The sequence below is a fragment of the Calonectris borealis genome, chromosome 7 (assembly GCF_964195595.1).
Source record: "Calonectris borealis chromosome 7, bCalBor7.hap1.2, whole genome shotgun sequence".
NCBI classification, from domain to species: Eukaryota; Metazoa; Chordata; class Aves; order Procellariiformes; family Procellariidae; genus Calonectris; species Calonectris borealis.
The window spans coordinates 13,568,052-13,590,526 of NC_134318.1; the positions used below are offsets into that span (position 1 = coordinate 13,568,052).

Sequence of the window (22,475 nt, forward strand, 5' to 3'; positions counted from 1 at the left end):
CCAAACATTGTAGTTGTCATCCTTATGAAATTCACTTGCAGCTTCAGCGTACTTACTGAGCCACTATTCAACACAAACTATCTACATAATTAGCACTTACTACTGCACGAGAGATTACAAATACCTGCTATGGTAAGGATGTCTTTTGCTCTAGGTGGTAGGTGTGGTTCAGAGCAGGTTCAAATCTGTGCATGAATCTAACTTCGGGTATTGGCTGGCTCCCTGCCAAACACCCTAGCAAGTTTCTTGGTGAATATCTAGTGGCATGTAAGTGAATATAAGCAGTGACAATGTTGTTAGCTGGAAGATAAAACATGTGGGTGTGGGTATGTGCATGTAAGGAGAGGAGCACTCCCCAAGAAATTTGATCTAACACCTAATTGAAGTGACAGTAAAAAGCCCCAGTAGAGTTATATTTATAACCCACATCCCAGAGAGTGGTTGCTTGCTTCAACTGTGGCTAGGGGCTAGGAAAAGGCTAGAGCTGCTTTGCACCCAAGCCTCTGAAACAACACTAACTCACAGCAACTGTGTGAAATTTTACCACTTTCTTCTCTCTGTTGCTGTTGCCAGGTCTTGAGAGGTATGTGCTACAATTTTTTTTTTTTTTGTCTTAACTGTCTGATCACATTAGGACTGAGCTCAACAATGCTCAGCACCAGTGTAGCTTTAATGTACAGGGCCATTTCAAAACAGGCTATCTATTACAAGTTGTCTGGATTCATTGATACAGTTTGGTTCTTGTGTTTAACTACAACCGAAGGGCAAATCAGCTGATGTGCTGTAATCTTAAGTTAGACTCCAAGAATCAGTCTCCTCAAGAATCTTAACTTTTGATCGAAAGTACCCCAAGTTCTCCTTATATCAGCCTTTGGATATGCCCAGATTCGTGCCTCACAGGTCCCAAACACTGACTGTTAACAAGAGGTCAGTAACTATTGCAATCAAGTTGGCTGAGGCAAAATCCAGTCAACCTTAAGGGCTCATCTCTGGGTTTGGCAAAATCATACCTGGTGGTAGGTCTGCTTTCTTTCAGGACGTCCTGGGAAAAGAAGCGTTAACGTGTGGGTGTACAAGAACGTAAGATTCTAACGAATTGCGGAATTCAGGCATTGTGCAGCTTTTGGCTTTTTTTCCTTCCAAGTGGGTAGGAGGCAGAAGATATCCCAGTTAGCTAGCTATGCCAGCTTCCCATACGCTCCAACACTGAAAGGGTCCCATTTTTCAAGTCTGCACAGCCAGACTAGAGGTGCTTTACTGGCTGGAGAGAAGGAGAGGAAATGCTGGGGGGGAGGGAGGGCGAACAACAGTAAATTAGCCAAGTCTCTTCACTGCTACTGTACTTTGCTTTCAACAACTTTGCTGCCAGATAATGCAACTTAGCTTTTAAGATTCTTTCTCTTTTCAATAATGCAACCATTTATTTGTGAGGTTTTAGCCTCCAAGTTTTGGTGGAAGTAGGTCACAATTTGTCAGAGTTGAACTGGTACAATCTTAGTTTCAATTTACTATCTAATATATGTTTACATAAAAACTACACTGAAAAATATGATCCAAGCTACAGATCTCATGTTTAGAGATCCACGCCTTGATCACAGATATTTTTTCATGCTCAAAGGATTCTCATTTTTTTAAAAAATAAATGCCAGTATAAATATACACTGCACTTAGGTCATCTGTAGTACTTTTATAACCCTAGATATCAGCATATATGATGGAGTAAGCCACTAATTAAATGCATCCCACAGGCTTATTGCTCCATGCTAACTACTAGAATACTTCTTCACACAAATTTAAGGAGGACCCAGTAAAGACCTGAAATGATTTACCAAATATACCCAACTTCAGCAGTCTTGCTGACAGGCAAGTTGAAGAGAGAGAGATCTGTGTTAGTGAGCCCCTTAGAGGCAGGATCTTATCAGTAGGCATGTAATGAATAAACAAGTGTGCTGTGAAGATTCACAGACTGATTGTAACTACGGAAAGCTATTGAATGAAATAGAAAATAGTAATACACCAGCATAGTAGGTTTGGAAAGGTCAACGTTTTTAATAACTGCTCTTCTCTCCAGGTTATGTCATGCAGTTACAAAGTAGTTAGAAAAAAAGCATGAGTTTCTGGGAGGGACTAGTTGTCTTTTAAAAAAAACATTCATACTCATTACATAAATAACATCTGGCACTTCAAGGGGACTCCACTGGACAAAAGCCTTACACTTTAAAAACTGTGCTTGATCCAATATTGTGTTGAGGTCCATTTTGTTGTACTCCAATATATTCAAAACTTTCAAGACCTCCTGATGACAAAAAACCCCCAAAGGCTGTGTGTCTTAAGACAGTGGATTAAGTTTATAGCAGCATTCTAGCTCCTCTGTAGTTTGGCCAATGTTTCTGGGTTCAGTTTCACTTTAGTTGTTCACTGAGGCAGCATCTAATTTTCAGAAAGCCTCTGAAAGGAAAAGACTGAAAAAGAATTCCAAAAAAACCGAAGTATGATTGCTTACCAAATTCAGACTATCCCTTTTTTTAAAAAAAGGAAACAACCTATAGTCAGGATAGTTATGTAGATACTTGATTAAAAACATAACTAGAGTTGCTCGATAGTTTCAGCTTATAAAAATATTAGTCTGTCACCTCTACATACTTCATGGTGATAGTCAAGCTAGCTTGAACAAGCAATAAAAGGCAGTCCTATAACAGCAGCACAGTTAAAGAAAAAACATTGCCTAAAGAGAATCAGGCCTGAAGCTTTACTACAAATAAAAATTAGACTCCTATCAAAGTTAATCCCTGCTGGAGGCCCATTCTTCCTTTGACAATGCCACAGCATTGATCATACAAGGCCTTACTGAAAGTGCCAAAGCCAAAAATTACATCATTAAACAAAAGTGCATGAAGTAATAATGAGCTAAGTGCTCATCTAGTACAGTATCTGATCTGAAGTCTCAGAAGTGGCTTAGGTGGCAAGACCACTCTTTCATACACAAAATGTACCATTTTGTTTTGTAGGCGAAATACCCAGAATGGCCCCCACAAGTGCAGATGAACTGTTATCTTCAGATACATACTTGTATACCATTTCCTAATCCATGGATTTTTATTGTAAAAAAGACTGTTTTGGACTGAAACTAATCGAGAATAGGATCCACTATAATGTCAGAAGAAAAGAAAATTTTGTGGTTACATGTAAACTTGTGATAAGCTTTTTCAAGAAGAGGGTACATTAACGGCGAGAGGGATGGGATACAACAAGGAGCGGTAATGGCCTATTTATGTAAAAGTCAGGCCAGCCTCATTGTACACTTTGAAGACTTTCTCAATTGCATTGACATAGGCAGCTGTTCTCAGGTCCAGACCCAGGTTGTACTTCATGGCAGTACGCATGATTTGCTGAAACAGAAAAGGTTACATATGATTTCTGCAAGTTTCTCCATAGGAACTATACTAGATTTTGCTTAGAGGATCAAAGTTAGGAGTACGAGAGCTGCTAGATTGGCATCAGAGCTCAGATCCTTTGAGGATCAAGTCCAAAATTTCTTGATTCCCCTTACAACTGAGATCTGAAAGTGAAGAAAATCTTTCCTAGATTACTATATTGCCCCTTTTCAGGTCTTGGATGCACGTGTACCTCAGATACAGGGAGAGACAAGATGTCTCAAGTAGTCTTTGCCCCACTAATTAAAAATACTGAATAAAGGGATTAATCTAAAACTGCTGATGGCAAAGTAAAGCACTCTTAGGTATGTGTCCCAGATTAGTCAGGTACAAGAGGACAACTAAAAAGTTTCTATTACTACCGCTTCTACCGGAAAATACTTCCTGATTTCATGTATTAGTCTCTAATGTTTAATATACTCAGGTGAAGTTGGCCATCCCTGCACAGAGCAGAAATACCTCATACTCACAGTGACTTCCCTTATCATGAACTGTTTATCTACTCCTTTAATTGCAAAGAAATTCTGTACCACGCATTCAAAAACTGTCGCAAAGTCACATACATTCTTTTTCCTACAAGTACATTTACTAATGCAAAATTTACCCGGGCAGAACGCTCCATTGTATAAGCCAACCCAGAGTGGACAATGTCTTTCTCAGACGCACCCTGCAACAACAGGAATAAAATCAGGGTTTAATTCAAAATGCAAAAAGGTGGTAGTCATATATTAGGGAAAATGACACGTTGGATTCCCATAATTACTGAAGCTTGCTCTCTCATTTTCTTCTAATGACTGGTGTAAGAAACGAAATCGCTTTTACTATGTTACTTGAAGAGCTCATTATGGTCAATTCAATTCTAAAACCTCAGATGTAAGCACTGGAGTCTTTTATATGCCTAGCTTCTAGATGCATGATGCTAATATTTTTTATTGATGTTGTAACTACTGTTTTCAGCCTTCAAAGCACACAGTAAATGTTAAACAAAAAAGCTCCAAGAATTAATAACCTATACAAACTACTTCCAATTGTTTTGAAGACTGTCAGGTTTTAGGAAGGGCATGGATGCCCAGTTCATATTCTCAACACTGTATTAGCCCTAAGCAACTCCACAATAACTTTGTTCCCATTAAAATTTAAATACACAGAACAATAAATAATTGAAGATACTCAGTCGTTCTAATTCAGGCTATCAGCTTCAATGTTCCATCATCCTGACTGTTGTAACTTACTAATAATTTGAGACCTGGCTTCACAAAATACATGTTTTTTCTCAAATACCAATTCGGGCTGGATGTAGAAATTACTAGGCCAGTTTCTATGGCTTGTGCTTAAGAGACCACAGCAATTACCTTAAGCCACAGAACTTATTTACCATGCTATTCATTCAGCTTACGTTTATGAAAATGCTAGCATCATGCTGGATCAGGCTAAAGTCTTTTTCTGTCCTCTGACAGTGGCCCAAGTTTACATGCATTTCCCTCAATTTCTTCCTGACGAAGAAGCATAGTTTAATGTTTTTCACAACTCACTGGATCGTTTCCCCCAATCATTTGCCCCACCTCCTCCTGAACTTGTGTTAAAAAACAAACCGACCAACCCTTTTAGCTTCCATACATCCCTTGGCAGGGTATTCCACATCTTAACTGTCTGCTGTGCTAAGACCCATCGCAGTTCTTCATTCGGCTCCTCACTCCGCTGGTTTTGTTTGACAGCACCTCGTTCTCCTTCACCCTTCCATCCAGTGAACAATCTATCCTTACCCATCCATTTTCACACCACTCATTCTATAGATTACTGTCTCCACCCCAGGACTATTTCAGGCCAGTAAGACCTCGGTTGGTTCATTATTCCATGTATGAGAGGCTTCAATGTCTTTGATTATTCTTGTGATCTTTCTCTGAACTTTCTCCACATCTACAATGTTTTAAAATACAGAGACCTAACCTGCACGCAGTATTCGGAAGGCAGACACACTCTGGGTTTATATTGTGGCATCATTAGTCAGTATTACTCTTTTCCCTTCAGAACAATCTCTAACGCTGGATTTGCTTTTTGATTGCTATGGATTTCTAAGCTCATATTTTGTCATTACCTCCAGACTTTCCATTTGAATGCAAATGGATGAGCTCACAACCCACAATTTTATATGAAAATTTCCCCACCGTGTATTGCTACACATTAGATAATAATGAATTTTACCTGACATTTCTTTGCTCATTAATTCAGTCTTAGAAGAATATTCTGCAATTTTTCAGTCAGCTCTTGTCTATATTACAGAAACAGCGTACCAAACTGTCTGTGGTGTGGGATCTTGTTGAAAGTTGTTTGGAAATCTAGGCAAACTATATCAACAAGATCTCCAAAACAAATTCTGGTAATGTTTGAGGCAGAATTTCCCACTACAAAACCTCCGTAGACTTTGATAGCTAGGGTTCAAAGAAATTATGGAATCTACGTATTTATCAGGTTAGCCAGCAGAAATACCAAGTATCAGGTAAAGCACAGGAAATACCAAGTATCACAAAAGCCTCAGGAAAAAACACAGGTTTTTAAGTTTTCCTTACTGCCCTGCAAAAAGAATCATTCCCTGAACGCTCCCTGGTAAAAAAAACCTCACATGGTTTGTCTAAACAATGGAGATAATCTGTTGCTCCGAAAAACTCCACTACGTGAATGGCATGGAGTTTCATGCAATCTAACACTAGTTACAAATACAAAATGCATCTGTATTAAAACTGTAGCTTTTTAACAATATTGGAGGTATTTTGCATGGGCTCAAGTAAAAGAAAGAAAAAATAGCTTACTTCCAGTATTCCTAAGCAGTTCAGATCATTTGCTTGCTTTATTTGTTTGGCTATCAGGCTAACTATGACTAATGCTTTGCATGGGACAAAAACCTCTGTAATAGCTACAATGGTAACATTTAGATTGCAGTTATATTATCAGAATACAGCTACAGTTACAGTAAAAAAACCCAAGAGCAACTACTTACCGATATCCTATCTTGAAATTCAGCTGTAGGCACAACTGGAATAGTTCCACCGTGTTTCCCAAATTTTCTTTCCAAGCTTTCCTGGACAGACACTAGAAAGGAAAAAAGGCAGAGGCAAGGTAACTGACAAGGAAAGGAATGTGCTCCCTGACAAAGGAGCTGACCCCAGGACTTTCAGCATTCAGTGGCATGAAATACAGACTATAGGGGCTGGGGGCAAAGGCAGTCATCTTGGTTTTGTTTCCTAAGAAAAGGGAAAGATGTTGATTTATCTGTTTTTATAGGTGAATGGCTCCAATATTAGCAGCAATATTGCTATGGTGCAGTCACATGGCAAGCGACTGTGGATTTACTGATCCCACTTTGCTAAACTCATAAAGCTGATAGAGCAATCTGGATTAACTTTCCTAACTTCACAGAGAGCATTAGACAAAATATTTCCTGAAGTTAAAGCAATCAATTATCTCCGATTGCACTTGGCATACACACTACTTGCTAAGAAAAAAGCCCAATGTGGAATTTTAGGTTTTTTTCGTTACAACATTAGAAGTGCTTTGGTATTTTGAATTTATACTTATTTCATCTTAATTCTTGTAATTTAATTAGTAAGCTTTCCTAAACAACATCACTGAGTATTTCAGATGACACAATCTTGAAGTTAAGAGAGGGATTTAAATTAGAATTGCCATAACCCTCAACCACCTTAGAAACACCTTGAAACATATAATTTATGAGAAAAGGTTATACTAAAAACATTGAGATGTATGTTTTGTCAAGTCCTATGTCCTGAGATTCTCATGTTTTCTACAGAGTATTGTTTAAAATGGAGCAATATCCTGCAGTTCTTCTCCATTAAGCTCCCTCTCTCCATGTAATTGGTATTCTGGCCCAGGAACTGGGAAGCACAGAATGGCCCTACGTGGAGCTGTAGGCTATAAGCAGATGTAGGCCATAAGCCTGTACCAATTATATTATTGCCCTTTATAGAAATCCTCTGCTGTTGTATGTGCAGAACAATGTTACCCACTCAAACTTTGAATACTTCTCAAATACCAAGCGTACAGCTGAAAGACGTTTATTAAGAAGTACTAAATATTTCACATAAGTGCTTTGAGTGCAGTATTTTCACAAAACTGAGGAAAGCATCACTTTATGAATTAAAAGATAACTGAAAAACTATGCATTTAACTTAAATCATTAGAGTTGCAATCAGTTAACCTATCAAATCTTTCCCACTCTTCAGTATGCAGCAATAATAGACTTGTGGGAAATTAAGGTGAATTTAAAATAGTTTTGTATTCATTTCTCCTACATTTGGTGCTTGCTAGTCCAATCTATCAATTAAACAGCAAAAGCAGAACTGAACACTTACTGAGCAAGTGGTAGTTTGAATCCCTTTCATATTTAAAAGTCAAGCGGCCATAGCTGACGTGGTTCAAGTTTTTCAGCCACTCAAAATAGGACACTGTTACACCACCAGCGTTCAGGTAAAGATCCTGCACAGAAATAGTAAATTGAATTGTGACCACGTGACGAAGACAGCTCTATTGTATCAAGGAAAAGCAAGCAGAAGTATTATGTACAAAGTATTAGTTTAAACTGCGGTACAGAAGACAATCCAGTTGTTATTCTTACATGACAACACTTATTCTCTTCTCCAGTGCAGGGATTACTTCTACTGATTTAGAAGAGGACTTGACTTCAGAATATGTGAAGTTCAGGCGTGCTTGACTGACCACTTTCTTTTTTTTTTAGCAGAAGTTTTTAATCAAGAAAGTTAGGCATTTTTAGGCCATCTCAGTGAGTAAAGGCTGAAGATCAGCCACTCCTGCTAGCAGTTACCACTTGATCAGGACATCCTTTCTCTGGGAAAAGGATATCATTATACCTAGATAGGTCATATTCTTTCCAATTATCATTATAGGCAACATACACGCTGTACAATCTATGATACACAGTTCTGTCAGAGCATCACCCAGAGACACAACGTTTACAAACAAATTGGCCAGTGTATTTGCTCTGCCTTCTTCCTTTGCTTAGTGGACTATTTAATTGAGCAAATGTCAGCTAATACTCCAAAATGCAAAACTACAGATTTAAGAACTAATTGTGGATTGTTCTCTCTTCCAAATACGTAACCTTCATGTAATAGTTATCTTTGGTCGTTTACAGTCGCAGTAAGATCTTTAAGTAAGTACCAATCTTAAGCAACATTGACACCTGTTTCCCAGACATCGGTTGTTAAAAAAAACCACTCTAAGAGAATGAATGGCTATTAATAAAAACCTTCAATAAATAACATCTTGCTACAATGTACAGAAATATTACCCTTGTGATGAAAATCAAACGTCATAATAGAACCTTACAGGGATAACCATGATATTCCGGTCCAAGAAGATTTTGTCAGCTTCAGGAGTCGTAGGCCCATTGGCACCTTCAGCAATAATCTGAAAGGAATCACAGCAGAGTAACTCGGAGGTGTATGTTAGTTTCCATCCATGCTAATTATGGAATACTAGTACTTAAACAGGCCTTCTCCACTTTTCGTTTGCATTTGAACTCTCCAACTTACTTTTGCTTTAACCCTGTGAGCATTGGCCTTAGTCAGCTGCTTCTCGCTGGCCGCAGGGATGAGAATGTCGCAGTCTGTTTCCAGGATGCTGCCCTCAAGTGGCTGTGCTTTAGGGAAGCCCATGATTGTCCCGTGTTGCTGTTTGAAGGAAACAAACCAGGGTGTTTTTAGTGTGTATGTACTCGTTTGACTTCCTTCCCTTCTTCTGATTTTCAAAAAAGAAAGAAGGGAGAAGCAATAGTACTAGAAAGACAGCACATAACATAATTCCTATCTTTAGTTAGATTAGGCAAAAAAAGCAAGATACAAAGCTTGGATAAGAGTCCAAGTTGCCATGATTGAGGCATAACTGCTCTCTGGCCAAAGCCACTAATAACCATTTGGGCTCTGGAGTATTTCATTCTTTTGAGAAAGGGGTGATAACAACATTCAAATGCTCCCTATGTAGAAGACGACACATCAATTAAGCCCCTTAGAAACTCATAAGTGGGAGGTCATATTTTAGTGCATGTGAACTGTCTCCTCGAGACTGCTCCTCTTGGAAACTGAAATAAAAAGACCATATCCAGTTTTCACTATAAACTACATATTCAAGTCATTGACAGACAGGCTTTCATTTTTTCAGAAACATCCAATAGGTAAGAAGCAGCAAAAGTGCACTTTGAAGTCTTAATGTCCATATGCTTGTGATTCTCAATCAGGAACCTCCTTGCCCTGGTTCCTTGATACAACCTTCCTAGTTTAGTCATAAGAAAGGCAAAATAATCATGAACTCTCATTCTGAAACCAAAGTAATTAGCCTGCACACACAGCAAGCCCTTGCCATTTTTCTAAGAGTCGGGTCAAAGGGTAAAAAAAGCACAATGTTATAAAGAGACAGCCAAAGCCACAAGATCAGTTAGTGTTAACTACCTGCACTCATATTGGGATAAGGAGAAAGCCAAAAGAATTCCTAAGCCATTTTCTACGTCCTAATCGCAGCATGATTTAAAAATCACAAATTAACACCAGTCTGCAGTCATGCTGTGTGCTTGCAAAGCTGACAAAAATGAAACCATTTCTGCTCAGCTAAGTTTCATACCAATTTGTAATCTTCTAGTTCCTTTGGGTCAATCCCATCAGGATTCCAGATAGAACCGTTAAACTCTCCAACAGCAACGCACTTTGCTCCAAAACGATGCAAGTATCTCATAGAATGCAAGCCCACGTTACCGAATCCCTGAAGGTGGAAAGAGAAAGGGAAAAGTAGTTAACTCTTCAGCAAAAATGATGATTACTGCTAAGGCTTATATAGCTTTGAATAGCTTTAAATAGTTCTTCATCTATTGGCATATCTTGGCATTAGATGATGCGTATAGGAAAGATGGAAGAAACCTACATGCGTTCTATTCTAGTATGAATACCATTGTAGAAATTATGCATTGTAGCCAGCAATGTACAGTTGCGCTAATTTTTTATACTGGAAATGCAGAAGGTAAGCGTTAATGCTACTACGAAAGTGTCAAAATTATGATATTTATCAACATAGGAACATTACGTGTATCTATTTTATAACTGGCACTGTCTCAGAGGGATTCATAGATTTTTGTATGACTATTCAAAGCTTTGACTAACATTTGCAGTCCAAGAAATATTCTCATTTAATTTAGGTAAGGAAGGCTTACAAGTGTAAAACCCACCCTACATGAAAAGCATTAAACAAGAATATCATTAATTTTTCACATTAAAATATACAAATTAGTCGGAAGCTATGTAATTTCTAATACATTTCTGAAGTGGCCCTGTACAAAACAGATTGCCTAAATTTAAATTTAAATAATCTTGTATTTAATTAGCATTTTTTACATCCTTACTGGTGTAGAAAACCTAATTCCAGGTCATTATCCAACATTCTGGAAGTAAAGGAACACACATGGCAGACCAAAAAGTCACATGATCCATGTCAAAAGTTTGTAGTAAGATTTTATGCTGGAAAAAAGCTGAATATTAAATTCCTGTATGACATAGCTCCAATTATATTTAGGATTTTTGTTTATATATTAGAAGCAAACTTCAGTACAACAGTTTGTCATGCATTAGGTCTCTTTGCAATGCTGTATCCTTGTTTTCTTAGAAGAATCTTCAGCTATTCTTATGTCCATATTTTCAGTCTAAGTTATGCTTAAGTGCTTGTTGGTTAGCTCTCTGCCAGGCATGAAAACGCCAAAGTGTGGGGACATGAGTGTGCTGCTGGGTCCATGCAGAGCAGAGATGTTTAACCACTGGTTAACTACGTGACAACCTGGAAGTTACAATTACTCTGCTATTTCTAACTACCAGTGCATTGGTACCAAAAACAACAAAGCAAAGCAATCCCTCAAATCCTCCATTTAACATACTGTTCAAAGCTGAACAGAACAAGTTATTTCTTCAAAATTTTAAGAATGATAATGCATATTACTGAATATCAAATCCCTTCAAAATTCAGCTGCATAAATCCTGAAGTCTTATGAACACCAAAAATGTACATTCAACCCTACAAATTTAGGATAAGGTGTTGGTTTCTACTCTTCCAACTCTTCATTCCATAGTGGAACAAGAACATAACTCCCCATTCCTTCTCTCTCTAAATTTTTTTATTACAAAACAGTGCAACAAATTTTGTGTAGGCAGAAACAGTGTCACAGCTCACTGAAAAGTGTGCGATACCTTAGTTTAAAGAACTCTTGTAATAGTATTTCACTTTTTTCTTTGCAGCCTATGTTTATAAAGACTGGAGATCTGGCTTTGTGCCTGTAGAGTGCAATCGAAAGTTCAGATTTTATAAAACAGTCCAAAATAAAGGTCATCTATGTTGCTTGAAGAGTGTTTCTGAAGTTTGAGAGTAAAGGTTAACTTGGAAGTCGTAAAACCCTAACAGGATTTATTGCTACAGCTTTTTTTAAAAGCAGCTCTACTGGAAGTTTGTTTACTACTTTTTCCCTGCAGTTGAAGCAAAAAAGTTACCTGAACAGCAAATGTTTTATCCCCAAATCCAGGAGTCATTCCTAACATACTCATATATGATGCTTCATTGATGAAATTTTCAATTCCGTGGAAAAGCCCACGACCAGTTGCAGATATACGTCCGTGGATCCCACCCTGGCTGATGGGTTTACCAGTTACACATGCATGTGCGTTAATATCCTGTAAAACAGTGAAGGACTTGTGAGCTATGGAATTAATCAAACACTGGAAGAAGTAGTTTTGCACATTTTAGAGATAAGGGAAAACAGGAATCGTAAGAGTCAGAACATGATATAGTTTATACACACTTAGTTTGTAAAGATGATCTTCTTCCTGAGTTTGTGTGAACACCTTCTCAGAAACTCTGTAGTAGATGTCAGGGAAGTTGCATAATGCGATATTGGATATGCTATTTAATTTTTTGTTGTATTTAAGTGTATACGTTAACTTCAGTCTGTGGTTAATTAATTATGGTGGCATCCATGTTGCACTGCTAGCAACGAGCAGACCTTTGACAAATCGAAAAGCTTTGAGGGATATGTTTCTCAAAATTAGCTCCTATTAAAGCCATAATTTCCATCATTATTCTTGACATTTTAATCTTTTAAAGGGCTCAGACATATCCTTGGACTGGTTTTTAATCATCTTTAAACAGTGTTTAGTGTTCCTTTATACCAAATTCAGTTATTCTGAAACAACAATAAAGGCCTAAAACCTTCCTGTTGTTGACCTCAGAGGAAAATCTACATTACAAAGGTCATACGTGAAAAGTTAGATAAGTATTTACTACTTTTATTCAGAAAAGCAATATGTACAATCAAGCCTCCATCATTAACTTGGTGGTAATAAAATTAATTTTTCCATATGCTAGACAGCTAGCCAAGATAAAATAGACTATTTAAAACCGGAATTAATTTTTCAAATTGAAATTAATAACTTGAAAAAACTTCTTCCAAACTAGACACTGTTTGGGCATCCCTCTTCTGTCACCACTGGTTCCCATGCTCCCACACCCTGGGAGCACAGTCACACAGTGGCTTGGCATCCAACACAAGTGAAAGAGGGGGGATGAAAGGGAATCCACTGAAATGAGTCTGCCAGCAGCCGGATGGGTTTCTGTTCCACCAGCCACATATTCGCTGGGAGGCTCCCTCCTCTCCCTCACTCGTGCCAAATGTATTTGCATGCCTGTGGTGTGAGCGCAGGATGCTTGGTGAGAGGGAAAAAAGGAGCAGACAAAAGTAAACGGAGGCAGAACGGCAGGACTAGAGCCATAATGGAAACGAAAACTATTTATTATTTGAAAATGATAGTGAGTTAGCCATATAAAGCCAAAGATAACCTCTCTTTAAAAACAATAAAAGTGATACTGGGCTTGCCACAAAATTCCTAATTCAGTTTCCCAAAATGTAGCTGCATGGCTCTCACTAAGCTGTATGCTCCCTCTGGTGGCATATCGACCATAAACACGATCTGTGGTGGTGTTTTGCAGGGAACAACTTTGCCCGGCATTTTGAGGTATTTTTAGGTTTTCATTCTGTTTCAGATTGAAACTATGTTTTAGCCTTCATGCATTCACAAAGGAGGAAGTATGTTTTATAAGTACTTGAAGAAATACAGCCTCCCACCATACATAAGAATGTATTTATTAAAGTCCCTTCACATGTCCCAAAAGTCAGTTGGATGTGTCAGGAAGTAGAGAAGAGTGGAAAGGATGAATTTAATCAAAAACTTTAGCCATATATAATTCAGTGATCCAGCAACTTAAGATGGATTTTCTGGAACAGTTAACATGGTAGTTATTAAAGACTTGCATGGTTTGGCAAGAAAACAGAGCATGAGGTGAAGGCAGGTCCGGGTCTTCTTGAAGTCACATATACAAACCACAGTCAATGTCAAAGTCCTAAAAACTCTCGTTTTAAGTGAATCAAAAAAATTTTTAACACATCTTGGGACAAAAAGAAAGACTATGAGTTTGAGGAGAAGCTCGTAAAATGGCTTATGGCAAGCATCGAAGACTTCTATACTAGTAATAATAGTCTATGAACTTAGCTGGCAAAGTTCAGACACTGAACTTTTGCTTGTTTCTTAACCCCTTCCCACACTGCAATGATACTCTCCTTGTCTCTCCATCTTCCTGGCTCTGTATGTTAGATTTCAAGCAGACTTCCCCTATCTGTTTATACCTGTTATTTGGCTTTTCCTTTCCACTTCAAGCTCCCTGAACACATCTATGTGCAACCACACTGACTCATTAGGTCTGTAGATATCTCACCGAAGAGTTATCTTTCCACTCAATTGAATGTAGTCCCTCGCGTAGCTTCCATCTGTTTTCTGAATTACGGTTAGTTTAGTTTTGTTCAATGATCGTTTTCTCTTCTTAGTTCCCCTTCCTCCTTCCCCCTGGTCACTTTTATATATCTGGTAGTTCCTTAATGACCTTTATTTTTGTTCTTGGTGTCTCAACCAGACAGTTATCTGAAACATCCTCCTCTACAAACTGGTTTTGATAGGTTATTCCACATTTTGCAGCCTTGTCGGAGTTCCCACCTTCCTTCTCTACACCTGGTCATTCTCCACAAATGGCTCATAAGTTCCTCTATGGCTACTGTTCTCTCTTCCATGTACAAACAAGCAACCCAGCAAAATTAAGTAAACTGATTTAATTTTTTTCCTTATTTCAATTCTTTAATTCACTTTTCAGAAAAATGTACCTAAATCCTCTCAGGTTTTTTTATTCTTCATGCAGAGAGGGCCTAGGAATAAAAGAAGCTGTTGTAGCATAACTCAAATTTTACTTTTATCCTCAGTAGTTGTTGGTTTGTTTTCTTTTGTCATTAAAGCATGCGTATGTGTAGGACTACACAACAAGCTGAGATGACAAAGTGGAAAGAACGAGAAATTCAGCCATTTAAAAATCTTCTCCTGTATCAGTGTTTAGTTTTCCACCTATTAAAAAAACTGAAGCTTCTGTATAAAACTGTACGTGAACTATTAACAAATACAGCAAATCTTAAAGCAGGTCACGTGCTATGAGCCTTCTGTGTCAGTTGTAATATAGCAAAGCTGTCGTATCATAGTGAAATATGCATTTTAGTGCAATGACTTAAATGTTAAAACTTAAAATGCTTTGAGGCAGTAGTTTTCTTAAATGTTGGAATTTTAAGTTATGACTGAGGGAGCAAGTTGCCACTCTGCATGCTGAAGTCTTTTTGAAGTCATAATTTGGGGTTTTTTTAATCAGGTTTAAAGTTTTAAATAAAATATTTACATTTACATATGTGAATAACAAAAAGCAAGTAATGTTTTATACTGATAACCTTATCTAACAGTCACCTCTGTGTAAAAGTGATTTAACTCAACTAATCAGCGTGTCGTAGCCTATTCCTCAAGTACTCCTCCCCCCCCGCCATAGGATACCTTAGACTGTGTTTCAGATCTAGAAGAACCTGTGCCATCCCCTCCTCCTATTGGTAAAGGCACCAGACAGCACAAGACAAGTATTCCGCCAAGAGACTGTCTCAGGAAAGCCAGGCATGTCTTGAACAGACATGCCAGGGAGAAATACGTGTTGGGTGGCTCTAACGCCTTATTACTGGGGGCGTACACCCTGCTCTATTTCTGAGGAACTGTTGGAAAGGACTGCAGACAGTGAAAAGGAAGAGTCTCTTCAATTCAAAAGGAGCTGGGATAGGCAAACATGTGATAGCTTAGCATAGCAACACCCTAATATGAAGTTATGACAAGGCTCCTTAACGAAGTATGACCTGCTGGAGTAGCAGAAACAACGTCTGAAAGAGCAGCTAGAAAGTTTGGGTAGCACGGACAGTAGAGCCTTAAGAAAGAAGTTGTCTGTAATACATTTTTCTTTTGTCCAACCTGTCAAAAGTATACAACAAAAGTGTTTGGTCAACAGCCATGTTTTTGGTACAGTCAAAACAGGTACAAATAATCCCAGCAATCTAAGGACAAAGGCCAAATTAAGGGTTATAATTAAAAATTAATTTTTAAAAACTTAATTTTTTATTGCCTTCTGGGCAATAAATTGTATCAGTGTCCTGTTGCTTTACATTTTGGAGAATTTGCTGAAGTTTACACTGATTACTTGTTACTTTTAGGGGACCACAGAGAACTTCAATACTCTTACAGATTATACCAATAATGCGAACTTAATTTATATGGTCTCTTGAATGCACAAAACCAGAGCATTTATTTAATAACACTTGTGAATTCAGTAGTCTGAAACGGAAAGATTTCAGTACTTTAAGACTATATGAAATATTTTAAATTAATTGTTCAACAACTTCAAGTTAATAATTATAGTACTAATGAAAAACAGAGGGAAATGGTAGAAATAGAAACCAATTTTAGACTAAGTATGAGACTTAAAAACAGTGTCTTTTCTTTTTGCTGAACAGTTGCAATCAGTATTGTATCAAACTTAATTTAAGCCTACTACAAAAACATTAACCTTAAAGCTATTTTCCCTTAACTGTACCCTAAAAACTTCACACCAATTAAGTTGTTACAGTTTGCAAGTATTTTTAGATCCACATAATTAAATAAAATTATATGATTAAGCAGCATGGTAATAAATTTCTAGATAAAAGCATTTCTGCAAAGACCAAGAAAGCTTTTCTACTTCAAAGCCTCTGCTCAAAACTTACATAGTGTCCTATGGTACTGGCATAGGTGTCGGCAATCCAGGACATCTCCCTCTCCCCTGTGCTCATATCAGGAGCAGGCACATCAACGCCAGGCCCTGTTGGCAACAGTGAAAACAGCTTTTAAGGATCAAACGTGAATAGTTATCTTTAACCATTATTCCCTTGGGAACTGTGCAGGGCTTGGCAGAGAAGAACTGTTTTCCTGTTTAATCCTCAGTTTATTGTGCAATCAACAGATTCTTCTGGATTCAATTCAGTTTTAGATGCCGTATCACACCTTTGTACAATACTGTCAAAACCTCCAACCTTTCACACAAGCCATTCGGTAAAATGAAGGTCAGTTTGTCAATAAAAAGTCAGAGTAAGGTAATGCATCAAAAGCATATTTATATTTTTATTTTTCTGAAGATCATTGCTGTAACAACAAGAAGGGCGCTTTCTAGGTATGATTTCTATATACCATGATGTTAATGGGGTTTTTTTCCTTTAGAATTTCCTTTTTGTTCCTGGGTGAGTTTAAAAATTGAAGATAGGCTGTTCCTAGTCATTGTACTGTAGCACATGCATTTGATTTTACCCCTCACTTCAAGGAAGAGACATTACATCTTTCTTGACGAAATAAACCTTTGAAAGAACTTTCGCACATCTGTTGTAATAAAAGCAAATTCTGTCTGTTTTTTCTAGATAACTAAAAATAGCATTTGCCCAACCTATTTAAGATCAGAGGGACTGGCTCAGCAAGATTTTAAATGCAACTCTGCCTCTACACATTTTTTTTCCTAAGTATTTTTGAAAGGTTTGTGAAAGCTGTGTAGCCCAACCATAGAGCCAAAAAGGAAGAAAAACTTAATCAAACCATTTTAGTTGTCACTGAACTAACAATCACTATAGCTGGCATAGTGAACAGTGTTCTCCTAGTCACATGTAACATCAATAAGTGTGCTTATACAGAAGCTTAATTTAGATGACAAACGCTCTGGATGAAGAGCAGGAAAATGCAGATAAATGGCTATACATGCCCAGGGGCAGTTAGACATCAGGGAATACATGACAGACCTTTAACTAGTTACAGGCCTTATTATTCAGTCGAGTAAGAACCTCCCCCAGGTAAAGATAGTCCATTTAATTACAAGTCGAGCTAGTAACATTCAGCTTTCTCCAGAGGAGACTTCCAGATGGAAACTCCAGACAGCAAGCTATCAGAACAACTCAGGGTTGAGAGTCTGATTGAAACACCTACTAGCATTACAGAAGCTGAGGTTCTGTTACAACAGGCACCTACGCTTCTTGCCTATGCTTCTCTTGCAGCCTGTGGTTGCCATGGGTGAAGCCATCAACTTTCTCTGGGGTGGATCTTCTATTTCCTTCCTCTGTTTCCTCAGATGTCTGCCAAAAGCCTCCACTGAGACTACAGGAAACAGTAACAGTGACGAGCCCGATATTAGAGCTTAAAATTGCAACAAACTTGGTCACAACTTTATAATCTACCTCTAAAAGAAATGTGATTCACTTTGGATCCTGTGAGCTCAGCTTTTGTGGCTTTTCATAGCAGAACAGCCACCAGAAAAAAGTTAAGACACAGTTCCCTTTAAAATGCACTAAGATGCAATGACTCAATTCTTTGTTGCTCTTTGCTGAAAGTTCTATACCCAGCTCTGAAAAATATGGTTATTTAAGGATACTACTTAGTGGACGCTGCCAATGCACAATAAATCAGATTCCTAAATTTTAGTAGTAAAATTGTACAACATACCAATAAAGCCCTTTTTTGCCAGCTCCATGGTAAACCTTCTTGTGATCTTTTCCAATTCATTGTCCTATAGAGAAAATGCAATAAATATCACAAGAAATCATTAGTGTTTATGAATATTTGCTAGAACTTATGCCCAAACATAAACAGATGCCCTTTTCTTTTAGAAGAAAGGGTGATTCATATATTTATATAATTTATATGACACTCCCTAACAGACTCTCGGTACTCAGGCAGCACAAGGAAACATTCGGCTTTCTTTCCGTACATTCTGATCCACGACAAGTCGGGAGTGTGGCACAGGAAGAACCACCTGTGCTTGTGGCAGAGATTTCCAGCAAACAAATCTGATATCCTATGTGAGAGATTTATAATCAGCAACAGCAATAGCTGGCCTGCTGGTTGTGTAATCAACAGAGTAGAACGACTTCACACAAATTCTTACAGGAGTTTCGAGCTTAGAATATCTGTTACGTATTCTACTATGCCCTTCTGTACAAGTTATTTTAATTAGGGCAAGAAGGCAAGCCTGCAGTAAACTTTTTATAAGCCGAGTTAGTTATTATTCACACTGGAACACTGCATAGAAAGGTTTAATGGAGCATAAAACTATTTGTCAAAATAAACAAACACATTAACTTTTTTCTAAGAATAATTTAATTTAAGCCTTTATTAACAGTACCAACTTAAAAAAATTTCAGGTTCCAAATTATTTGTAGTCTTCTGACTTTAAGAAAAAAAGTAATAAATTAAATAATTGAAGTATTCCACCTCTGAAACACATACCTTTTAAACATTCTTTTCCTACCCATTGCATGCACAAGCTAAATTCAGCCTTTACAGAGGCAGAAGTGGCAGGAAGTTTTAAGTGGTCAGTAATGCCCTTAGAAGAGCTTTTATAACTGGCTGGCTTCAGTACTGCAGGTAACCAAATTTTTATCTATGATTAAGCTTACTGTGTAGTTCTTGGGATTGATCTTGACACCAGCCTTTGCCCCACCAAATGGCACATCTATAAGAATGCAAAGGAAAATCATTTTACTTTTTCAACAATAGAGGCAGAACGCATCAGTAATATGTGTGAGGAATTATATCTTTGATTTTAGCGGTGAATTTGGTTTTGCCACATTTAGGGCTTCACAAGCGTAAGCTATAATCTTATCTAGGTACTCCTATAAAAATGGAAAATCTTTCAACGCAGCTTGAAAATGGTCTTTGAAAATCAGAAGTTCATGATTTAAATTTTCTATGCTTCAAGCTTTTGCACTTGGCACTTGTAGAAACAGTAAGTTTTACAGTTTATATTTTACTGGTTTAGCTCAAACAATTTTACTTTGGAAGTCCTAAGTGAAGTGTCTCTATATACATTAAGAAGTATTTTGTTTTCTTATACATAATGTGCAGATTCTCTCCAAACGCCCCTACAATTTAGCAGCCGTATATGAATTATACTTCTTTATGACCCATAAAGGAATTTTATTCTTCTCTCTCCACAGTCCCCCTGCCTGAATCCTTTACAGCCTCCGTCTGTTCCCCCTAAAATTAGCCCCCTCCTAATTTAAGTTTGTCATACTTTGATTTGAGTTCAAGAGCAGTACTTTTACGGGAGGGGCTAACTAGCAGAATTTGGACTTTTCAATGAAAATGTAACTTTATTCAAGTATCTACAGTAACAGCAGAGGGAATATGTATTATTATTTTGGTCACTATGTATTTTTTCCCATCTTGCTACAGATTTTAGTCAGAGATTAGTGTCTAAAACTTAATTTAATCCTTTAGATGCTTTTCTGTAAATTACATCAGTACTGATTGAAATGAAAGATTGTATCCTTGCTTGAAAAATTATCACTTACCAACCACAGCACATTTGTATGTCATTAGGGATGCTAAGGCTTTCACTTCATCCACACTAACATCCAAACTATAACGAATACCTGCAAAAGACGCATGAGAAAAAAAGGAATTCACTGAACAACTTCACAGGTATTTATAAATTGGGAAACTTAATTCTAGACCAGCCATCTATAATGTGCATGTATGTAATTTATCCACGTATTTGCTTTAAGGCTTAAAGAACAATCCCCCATTCTCCTACTTAAATATCTATCTTTTACTTAGCAGAAATTGAAGACTTCAGCTGTTCACTATTAAGTAGTTTAACAGCAGCACTCAACCCTGGGGAGGAAGATAAGCCAAGCTGATAGGTAACTCAGAGTAGAGTTTTCAAGAGGCTGATAAAGCTCATCAGCATCCCATAAGATCTTTAGCTTTGGACTTCGTTCATTGCATATACAAGATGAACTTCGTTCCTGAACGTAACTTATCAGTACAGGCTATAGTCAAGATCTCTTTGCTAGAGTAATGCAAGCTCCTGTTAAGTTATGAGCCTTGCAATACGTTGGCTACGGACCAGCAAAACCATACGTAGCATCAGAGGTCTGGCTGCTAGGCACAGCCACATACCAGCAAGCAGCAAGCCACTCTTCTAATTCAAATTTGTTCTAAACATTTTGATGGAATAACTCTACCCCAGCAAGATTGTGCGACCAGGCCACCCATCCCGCACCCGTGTGGAAGCCAGCCCACACCTGCATCCCCTGCTCCAAGTCATTCCGCAGAACTGCAAGCGTGTGCTGACACATGGTCCAGATGCAAATTCAAATTATTGTGGTCTGATAGCGGCTCGGATGCAAAATGGGTGATCCCAGCCATCACGGAGTTCAAAACTGAGTGGAAAATGATTACACAGAGTGAGGAGATCTGTCACCAGCCTGACTCTTACCAGTGTTCTAAAAAATGGGTTGTAGCCATCCAATAAATTGACTGAACTCAAAGTTAAAAGTTATTCTGGAGGTAGTTGCAGAGTGGAAAATATTTAACCAAGCTGACAGGGCACATATACAGAACTACAGAAGCCTAAACATGACACTTCAGATCAACACAGGGCCACAGTCATGTGGCCCCAGCCACCCACCAAAAAACCTACAGCTATATGTTAGCTTCTATCCAAGCTTCTACATCACGAAGCTTATAACAAAGCCATGAAGAATTTATTATCCCCACCTCTACTCCCCAAATCCTTGGCTGTAGGTTGTGCCAAGTTGCACGATAGTTTGTAGCAGGCACAGAGTGTCCTTTAGATGCTAGGACAAGGCACCACAAGTTTCCTATTATGTAAAGGGAAGACCATATTCAGGTCCTCAGGAGTGAAAAAAGGCCAGCATACATTATCCAAACTAAAGCACTGTGCTGCTATGAAAGCCATTCCTGAATGCTCTGGAAACAATCCCAGTTTCAGAGGAACTGAGTGCTGCTCAAATAAAGCTGAGGGCCAAGTGCTGCTTTCTTATGTAGTTCAATCAGTAAAGAAAGTACCATGCCTCCACAGAACAGAATTTAAATTTAGTGTGTATATGGGGGAAGGGTGGTCTCCAAAAGCAAACTAACTAGTTTCTGACTTAAGTAGCTGTAAGGTGTTAATGTCTGGGCTTTCAAGAACCTTCGCACAGGAAGTAATACTTGAAATTTAAGAGGAATCTATCAGAGCCCAACAGACCGGTCAAAGTTACAACATACGTGTTTTTTTAACACTTCCTACTCTGATCCTTCAGAGGAGTGGTTATCCTTCTGTCAAGCCCTGAGCAAGAACAAACACCATCTATGGCACTGACTGTTCTGCCTGGGGACACTGTTCCCTCTTGGTTGAGCAGGTACTCTGGGGACAGGTCTCATTTAAGCATTGCTCAAGCCAGCCAAGTCTGAAGCCCTGATCTATGCCGGGCAGAAATGAACTCTGCCCCTCCACCCCCACCTGAACTAGGTCACTGTGTATTTATTCAACCCATATATTTATTCAAACTTCAAGTTGCATACACAAAGCAGTTTTGCTATAACTATACTCCTGCAGGCACACAAAATGTTGTTTATTGATGTATGGAAACCAGCAGTGGGCTAAATAGTTAGGGATAGTTATTTTATACAGTTTTAACAGTGAAGCAAAATACAAAAGGAGAGAACAGCCTCTTCTGCACATCATATTGAAGATGGGATCTGAAAAGGTGAACAAGCAACA

General features: G+C 38.1%; 1 protein-coding gene across 2 annotated transcripts in view; it reads right to left on the reverse strand.

Annotated features, from left to right (window-relative positions):
- Window positions 1–2,025: 2,025 nt before the first annotated feature.
- The window catches only part of GLUD1 (glutamate dehydrogenase 1), a 30,491-nt gene continuing 10,041 nt past the window's right edge, over window positions 2,026–22,475 (reverse strand). For both annotated transcript variants that reach the window (XM_075154316.1, XM_075154317.1), the window contains exons 2-13: window positions 20,257–20,337; window positions 19,360–19,415; window positions 18,407–18,470; window positions 16,654–16,748; window positions 11,987–12,166; window positions 10,083–10,220; window positions 9,002–9,139; window positions 8,796–8,876; window positions 7,802–7,925; window positions 6,430–6,521; window positions 4,039–4,101; window positions 2,026–3,389 (exon numbers count right to left, since the gene is read on the reverse strand). In XM_075154316.1, the coding sequence (XP_075010417.1) occupies window positions 3,270–3,389; window positions 4,039–4,101; window positions 6,430–6,521; window positions 7,802–7,925; window positions 8,796–8,876; window positions 9,002–9,139; window positions 10,083–10,220; window positions 11,987–12,166; window positions 16,654–16,748; window positions 18,407–18,470; window positions 19,360–19,415; window positions 20,257–20,337 (1,232 nt within the window). In that variant the 3' untranslated portion in view covers window positions 2,026–3,269. The remainder of the gene's footprint in view (window positions 3,390–4,038; window positions 4,102–6,429; window positions 6,522–7,801; window positions 7,926–8,795; window positions 8,877–9,001; window positions 9,140–10,082; window positions 10,221–11,986; window positions 12,167–16,653; window positions 16,749–18,406; window positions 18,471–19,359; window positions 19,416–20,256; window positions 20,338–22,475) is intronic.